Raw genomic sequence first — 8898 nt, 5'->3', positions numbered from 1 at the left:
CCCTTAAAAACCACCCTTAATGATAAAAATATAAAATTAATAGTTTCTTTGATCTTAAAATAATTTTATAGCGCATGTATATAGATAGAAATGTTTTCTATGGTTTATGGTATTATAAATAATTTATTACAATATTTAAACCCTTAAAAAACTAATAACAAAATATTTAAAAAAAATAGTTTTAACAGTTTCAAATAATTTGATAGTACAAACTGGATAAATTAAATTCTTTTACCTGTTTACAATACAATTTATTGCATTGTTTTAACCCTTAAAAACCACCCCCAATGACAAAATATAAAAAAGCCTTTTAAATTATTCAAAATGAATTATAATTTTTTTTTCATAATAACTTTCTCGCGATTTACTTTAATTTATGCAATATTCAAAATAATTATTTCTCAATATTTTTTTCATGCAAATTTTCAAATATTATTTTATTTATATCTATGAATGATCCAAAGTTGTGGATAACCAAAATATTGATATGCTCCGAAAATTGAAGCGGTAAGGTACAGCTGGTTTTTTAACGATAACTTCCATAATTTTAAAGCTATTAAGACGACGCAAAAACTATTTTACGGAAAATTTCGACAGCTAAAAGTACTGTAAAATTGAATATTTTTTAACGTCACATTTTTGAGGTTTTTGAGGTTAAAGGGTTTGAAAAATATGACCTACACAAATAAAAAAAAAACAAAATATTTTGTGAAAAACAATCCAAACTTTTGTACTCTTGAATATTTTTCGTCTTTTTTGTTTTTAAATATGTTACTTCTTTTTGACATTAAAAAAAAACTTTCAAACAAAACGTAATATTTTCAAAAATATGCATTCTAAACCGCTTAAACTTGTTAAATATATTGTTAGCACATAAAAAAAGTAAATTGTAGAAGGATTACCTTTAATTTTAAATCTCGTGAACAATTTCATCAGTTTTTGTACTGATTTTTTTTCCGAAAATGCGAATTAACAGTTTTATTTTAGTCATAACTCTGTTAATTTTTATGCTAATGACTTAAAGTCAAGTTCATTTTAAAGATTTTTTAAAGTACTTTAAAAAACGTTATGTGCATTTTTCTTGAAAAATAGAATGATTTTTAGTTATTTTACGTTAAATGCTTTCAATTTAATTTCTGGCGGACATGAAATTATCTTCAACTAGCCGTATCTCAGCACCTATTGCACCTACATAACATAAATGAAATAAATTTTTTCTTTTTCTAATTTTTTTCGTGAAGTTTTCTTTTCACAGAATGTCTATTTACCGAGTTATTCGAGAAAAACTACTGAAAAACGTCTTTTTTTAACAAAAAAATGTACATTTTCACTCAGAAAATATCGACTTATCCAAAAATGTTCATAAGATCCTTTTTGCTTAAAATTAATTGCTTTATCGATTCCTGGGGTTATTTTCAATATTTTATTTTCCACCCCCTGGGCAAAAGCGCTCATCGACACTATTGTTTCTTGAGCTATTATCTGCTTACAGTCAAGTTTCACGTCAATGGGTTCTATCCGAAAGAATTCGAAGGGTGAACCCTTGGTTCCCTGGACTATTGGGAGGATACCAGAATTTTTGAATACATCTAATGATGCGTTTGTAAAAATTTCTCAGTTTCTAACTTGATACAATTTTTAGCGGCCTACAGCAACCCGTACGACATCACCTGCACGGCTTGCACGTGCACCAGCAGCACGTGTGGCCAGAACGCCAAGTGCTCCATCATAGGCGGACGCCCTGTATGTTCCTGCCTTAGGGGATACACTGGAGATCCTCTCTCAGTCTGCACAAGGTAAAGAAGCCGCATTGGAAACAACTGGTGCGGTAAAAAAAAAAGATCCGTCAGTTTATAACCTTTCTGTCGCCAGGGCTGAATGTTTGGACAACACCGAGTGCAGGGGCCACCAAACTTGTCAAGCAGGCAAGTGTCTGGACGTTTGCGCGGGCTCCTGCGGCGCCAACGCCAACTGCGACGCCAGGAATCACGTCCCCGTCTGTTCCTGTCCCCCGGGGTACACCGGGGAGCCTTTCACTTCCTGCCGAAGGTTCAATCCAGGTGGGTTTCTTCGAAAGATACCAAAAAAAAGACGACTTTTTTATAAATATACAGGGTTCTTCTCGGTAAGTGGCCTATTAAAGATATAACATTTTCCGGGGGTTATCAGATATGATCTGTTCAATGAAAAAAATGCATCCAACGTAGTACTTCCGGTTACACCGGAAGTAGCTGGCAACTTCGTAATATTTTTTAGGCATTAAGCTAATTCAAAAAATAGTATCCTAGAAAATAAACTAATGCAAAAAATTAAAGGGTCAAAAGAATTTCCGAAATTTTTCCGTGATTTTTAACAGACTGTATTTAGGTGAAAAATGGTCGTATCGCGAATTAAAAAAAAAGCATTTTGAAGCTCTAAGATTCTAGTTTTTAAATCTTTCGGTCAACATTTTTTAGGAGCTACGGTTATCATGCAATTCTAAGAAACAGCGCGACAAAAAAATTTTGTCCACGGACTTGGAAAATTTTTTTTAGCTAAGCCATTGCATGGACCAGATAGCTTGTTTATTCAGCTTCAATTTCCTTTTTTTTAAATTTCAATACGACCATTTTTCATCGAAATATAGGACTTTTAATGGAAAAGGATCCTTTTGTCTTCAATCATCGATATTTCGGCGACAAATGGTCGTACATAGAATTGAGGGGTAGTTTCGAAACTGAAATAAATTTCATATAATATGCTGCCGCAATTTTTCGGAAAAGATGAAAATTTTTTTTTCATCTTTTACACGAATTTAAGAAAACAGGAAAAAAAGGGTAATTTATGGTTTTTTTAAAAATTGACGGCTAAATTAGAAATATTCACGAAATGACTAATGTAAAGCATGACTTTTACAGTTGGATACACCCACAAGAACTCTTTGAGGTTTCATCTCGATCTAGAGAACCGTTTCTTTGTTTCAAACAAACTTTTGAAAAAAATTTAAGGGTCACGTTTTTTGAGCTTAAAATTTTGAATTTTTTTTCAGAGAAGAAAAGAAGGTAGTTTTGAAAGAAATTGTTTTTTAAGTGATTACGGACTGCACAAAAGTTAATCAGAAATTTGTCTCAAAAAACGGTATAAATCGGGGTCGAAATCTGGTTTGGGTCATCAACTTTAATTTTAATTTAATTAAAAGTTGATGAATAGAAGCATAGGACGAAAAAGCCGAATCGTGCTGGAAATTATTGGATGGATTTTGTTTTCTTCAATGGCCGGAACCAATAAAACAAAAAAAATTTCGAAAAATTTTTTTTCCTCAATTTAAACGTTATTTGCGGTAAAAATGTGGGAAAACCTCAAAAAAAATTTTTTTTCCATTTTAATAATGATTATAAAGTGTTTAAGCTTCGACATCAAAGTAGGATTCTAAAAATGACCAATCAACAACAAATAATTGTGAGCACTGGAAAATCTGCCTTAGTAAAATTATAACGCTTATCTACTAAATTAAAACCAAGATGATGTCTGTCCCCATTGATTAGAGTGACTTCTTCACGAAAGCTTTATAACTATGACGATAATAATAAATCCAAAACTCTTCATTTCCATTTAGTGACATTATAATAGGCTATTGAATATATCCGAAAAAAAACAGGGTTAAAAGGAACTATGACGTTCAAGCAATTTTATTGCATGAATCGTTCAAAGGGTAATTTTAGATGAAAAAGCCGCGGAGTACTATTAAAGTAGAGAGTGAAAATTGGAGATAAGAGTGATAATGCACCCCTTTCAGTTTTTTAATTGTAGCTCGAAAACGAAGCAAAATTTCCTTATAATTCATAGGGAAAAATTATTTAGAGAATTGAAAGGAAAGTTTTATGCAAAAAAACAATCTGAAAAAAAAGCAAAAAATTCAATTTTCTGATTTTTTTTACTTTTTTGCCTCTATTTTTTTTTGTATTGCTTGTAGAAAAAAATAATGTCCTAATACAAATTTTAAAATCAGCTACTTCCCACCTCAAAAATTGAAATTTTTGACATTGACATTATTTGAGGTTATAAACGGATTTGTTTTATAAAAATGTTGTGCAAAATAATAAATAATGGTACTTCTCTCGAGTATTTTCGTGTTTTTTTAATTTATGAGCACCCTGTACGTCTAATCTAAGATGTTTGTATGAGAGTCTCATTTTTTCGAGGGGCAGAACTTTTTATAAAGAGCGACATTTTTCGATAAAGTCAAAAACAAAAAGTTTCTCCTCTTGTCAACTCCATCCGTGGACACACTGTATATACATTATTAATAAACTTTATTGTACTTAAATTCTCAAGTTTTTACTAAATTATTTTATTAAAAAAGTAAAAAAAATCAAAAAATTTAATTTTTTGCTTTCTTTGAATTTGTTTAATAACGATTTTTTGCTTAAAATTTTCCATCTACATTTTTTAAATAAGCTATTTCGATGAGAAATTCAATTCTCTACAAAATTTTTCCTATGAACTATACCGAAATTTTGCTTCGTTTTCGTGCTACAATTAAAAAACTGCAAAAGTGCATTTTCACCCCTATCTTCAATTTCAACCCTCAAATTTAATAGCACCCCGCGGTTTTTTAATTTTTAATGACTCTTCGAACAAGTCATGTGATGAAAATCCTTGAACGTCTTATTTCCTTCCTTTTTTGCAAAAAAAATGAGAATTAAAACGTATAAGGGTAAACGCGACGAAAATCGAAAAATTGGTTAAGTTTGAGCGGCCATATATCAGTCAATTTTCATCCAAAAATACTTTACAACCTTTTGTTTTGAAGAAAATTGTATCTACTTTGTATCTGTACTACTGTTGTATCTTTACTCAAAAAAAAAACTAGAGGCAAAAATATAAAAAAAATCAGAAAATCGAATTTTTTGCTTTTTTTCAGATTTTTATTAACGATCTTTTTGTATAAAATATTCCTTTTAAATTTTTTAAATAAGCTATTTCCATGGGAAATTCAATTCTCTAAATAATTTTTCCTATGAACTATAGCGAAATTTTGCTTCGTTTTCGAGCTACAATTAAAAAACTAAAAAGGGCGCATTTTCACCCCTATCTTCAATTTCCACCCTCTAATTCCCGCACTCCGCAGTTTTTTCATCTAAAATGACCATTTTTGAACGATTCATGTAATTAAATATCTTGAACGTCATAGTTCCTTTTAAAATCCCATATTCAATAGCCTATAAACACATATAGTCCGGTCAAAATAGACATTTCAATTAACGAAAATTCCGACAGAGCTAAATTTTGGTGGAGATCTTGGGTACACCATTAGAAATAAAATGTCAAAAGTCCCCATCGGTCCCATCTGTGCTAAAAAAGTTATTCGGAGTCAAAGGTCAAAATTTGAGGTTTTTGGATTTTTCTCGAAAACGGTAAGTTTTATCAAAAAAATAGCTCTGACAAAAATTATAGATCTTAAAATTATCTACAAAAATGGTACTAATACTTTTTTTTTAAGAATCACCATTCCTAAGATATCGCGATTCTAATAGTTGAATTTGACCGGACTAATACAAGACTATTGGATATCTTTTGAGTATGTAGATTTCTAATATCGAAATACCATTCTTTGACTTCATTGGATAGGTTCTGAATTTATTTGAATTACGATAAAGTAAAACTGCGACTCTCTTCCAGAGGAATTATGCCACCCCAGTCCCTGCGGCCCCAACACCAACTGCGAGGTCAGGAACGAAGTGCCCACCTGTACCTGCCTCCCCGGATACCACGGTTCCCCCTTGGCAGGCTGCAGACACGAGTGCGATAGCGATTCCGAATGCGGGCCCACCCTGGCATGTATCGAATTCAAGTGCCAGAACCCCTGCCTGACCCAGTGCGGCACCAGCGCCGAGTGCGAGACCATCAGCAACCACAGGGCCGTGTGCAAGTGTCCCAAGGTACGGTCTAGGCTCATTCGAGTCACTCTGTATATAAAGAGTGGGTCGTTTCGCCAAAACAAATTGGTCAAATAAAAACAATTAATCTCTACTAAAGTGATGCCTTAAAACAACTTTATACTTTTCAGAATTACTTCGGCAACCCGTACTCTTCCTGCAAGCCCGAGTGTTACGGAGACGTCGACTGCCCCAGTCACAAACCGGCCTGCTTCTACGGCATCTGCAAGAGCCCGTGCGAGGGCGCATGCGGCGTCGGCGCCAACTGCGAGCTTAGGGGACTCACACCCGTCTGCTCCTGTCCGAAGGATATGACCGGTGATCCCTTCGTGCGTTGCAGACCCTTCGAGCCGAGTAAGTGAAGTAAAAATACGTAGTCCGGGCGGTAGAGCAGTAAAAGTAGTAAGGCTTGGGCGTTTTGTGGTACAGAAAAATCCCAAATATTCTGTAGCATAAGAATCCGAGTTTGTCTATTCCAAAAAACCATTGCTAAATTCAGGGGAACAACAAACATACAAAAAAGAACGAAAAATGACCCGTTTGTCGACATACTTTTCCCTGTAACATTGAAAGTGAGCCCTAATAGTACAGTCATTGAAGCTGAAAATCAGCTGTAAGCTGCGAATTCTTTGAAACTGCCTGGATTTGCATGAAAATTTAGAATAAGGCTCATCTTAGGCTCAACTTTAAAAGTGACATAAGCCCGATTGACGTTTTTTATTTTTTAGGGGTAAAAACTACCCCTAAGTGAAAAAAATTGAAAAAATTAAGTTCTAAGCATTTTATTGATAAAAATCTTGTTCAAGCACAAAGATTAAATAATGTTCCATGTTCTCGAACATGTTTTATGATATATTTGATCTTTTCGACCCTTTATTTAACCCTTAAAAACTACCCCTATGCAAAAAATAATGATAAAAAATTACTTTTTGAAGGTTTGGAATGATTAAATAGTGCAATTATTTAAAATAAAAGTTGCCTTATAGCTAATAAAATATTTTTTCCCTTTCAACCCCTAGAAACCACGCCTGTATTGACAAATATGATAAAAAATTACTTTTTAAATTGGAATGCTTTAACGGTGCAATTATTTAAAATAAAAATTCCCTCATTGCTTATGACAGAATTTGTATCTCATAACACTTTTCAACCCTTATAAGTCACCCCTGTGACAAAAAAATGATAAAAAATTACGTTTTAATTCTTGGAACGTTATAATTTTGCAATAATTTAAAATAAAAATTCCCTTATATTGTTTATGAAAGAATATTTTACTTTTGCCATTTTCAACTCTTATAAACTACCCTTTTACCAACATTTTGCTCCAAAAATGAGAATGTCTATTTTGCTCCGAAAAAATGTCATTGGTTTTTTTACCACAACTCGGTTAATTTTGAAGCTATAGTATCCTACAAAAAAGCATTTTAAAGATAATTTCAAGAGCTGTAAGATCGTTTGCATATCGAAGGGCTCGAGACAGGACGTTTTTTCACTAAAATGGATACTTCAAGCGGCGATAGCTCCTTTATTTTTTATGGTATATGAATAAAAAAAAGCTATATTTTTGTTGTCTATCATTTTTTACGTATCTTTCATAGTTTCAGAGTTAATAAATAAGGCATTTTTTTTTTTAATAATGAATGATATCTCCTTTGGTTTAGGAATAAAGAAAACCAAAATATTTGTTGAAAAAAAAGCTACACTTTTGTTATCTATCATTTTTTACGTATCTTTCATAGTTTCAAAGTTATTATATAAATAAGGCGATTTTTTTTGAATAACGAAAAATACGTTTTCAACTTTTACAACAGTACATTATTAAAAAAATATGCATTCTAAACCGGTCTCTAACTTCAGGATCGTATGAAAAACACTAAAACAAAACTAATTGTAAAGGGTCTACGATTAATTTTAATTATGATGGAAATTGTACAGCGTTTACTGCTCATTTTTCCTTAAAAAATATGAGCAACCTATCTGTTTTTGACGATAACTCCTTGAATTTTGCTCTAATTAACTTTTAGAAGTGCTCATTTTGAAGGTTTTTTTGAGTACTACAAAAAACTCCTGGAGCGTTATACACGTAAAATTAATCCTTTTTCCATTATTTGACGTGGAATAGATCGATTCGAATCCCCTTCCACTAACCATATTTCGCTTTGTATAGGACGTACACCACTTTTTAAAAAACGATTTTCTTTGTTTATTTATAAGCTACATTTTTGTTCATTACACTTTTTTTAATAAAATGCGTAGTTTTTGAGTTATTCGTTCACTCAAATTTCCAAGTTTTCAATCGTGAATAACTAAAAAATTATTGATTTCTCGAAAAAATTCTTCGAATATTTTTTACGCAAAATTTGATTCTCTGTCGATTTCCAGCGTTATTTTAGAAAAAAAATGTCCACCCTCGAGAAGGGGTGTCAACCCCCAACAGGGTGGAAGCGTCAATCGGTGCTGTGTCACTAATGTTCAGTGACCTTTTCTCTAACTATCTTCAAGTCGATCGGTTCAGTTTCAAAGAATTCGGAGGTGAAAAGCTTCAATGACTGTAGACACTATAAATAAAAAAAAGTCAGTAGTAGAGGTCTTTTAATATCTGATCAGCCGCGAAATGCGCGAAAGGCGTGGCGTATCCCCATAATTCTTCTAATAAGCACGTTGTGAAAATATTGACTCAGAACTAGACCATGTGCATCATTACAAGTAGACATGAACTAAGGCGCTCGGGCATCAATAAAGTCAACTGGCGAACGTTCGTTATATATATTTTTATTGTTTAAATTAAAATAATAAAGAATAGGGCATTTTATTATGATATTTGTAATCGGATCAAAGGCTTGTTTACGCTAGAGCTCGAGAGAGACTGTGAATAATAGGTGTAATGTTTTTAGGACGTAGAATAATTTAGGCGACGGTCGGAATTATGTTTCTGCGCATATGAAGGTCAAAGCTCATAAGATTTTAAAACATCTCTACC

The 8898-nt window shown here is 32.6% G+C and overlaps 1 protein-coding gene across 1 annotated transcript in view; it reads left to right on the top strand.

Annotated features, from left to right (window-relative positions):
* LOC108909981 (neurogenic locus notch homolog protein 1-like) overlaps positions 1-8898 on the top strand; it is a 21463-nt gene that overhangs the window by 3354 nt on the left and 9211 nt on the right. Inside the window, exons 2-5 of the mRNA XM_023455552.1 lie at positions 1643-1796; positions 1873-2060; positions 5662-5921; positions 6050-6272. Coding sequence (XP_023311320.1) covers positions 1643-1796; positions 1873-2060; positions 5662-5921; positions 6050-6272 — 825 coding nt within the window. The remainder of the gene's footprint in view (positions 1-1642; positions 1797-1872; positions 2061-5661; positions 5922-6049; positions 6273-8898) is intronic.

Source organism: Anoplophora glabripennis, unplaced genomic scaffold (assembly GCF_000390285.2).
Source record: "Anoplophora glabripennis isolate ALB-LARVAE unplaced genomic scaffold, Agla_2.0 scaffold721, whole genome shotgun sequence".
Taxonomy (NCBI): domain Eukaryota; kingdom Metazoa; phylum Arthropoda; class Insecta; order Coleoptera; family Cerambycidae; genus Anoplophora; species Anoplophora glabripennis.
Note: the sequence above shows the minus strand (reverse complement) of the source record. Positions and strands in the feature narration are given on the sequence as shown.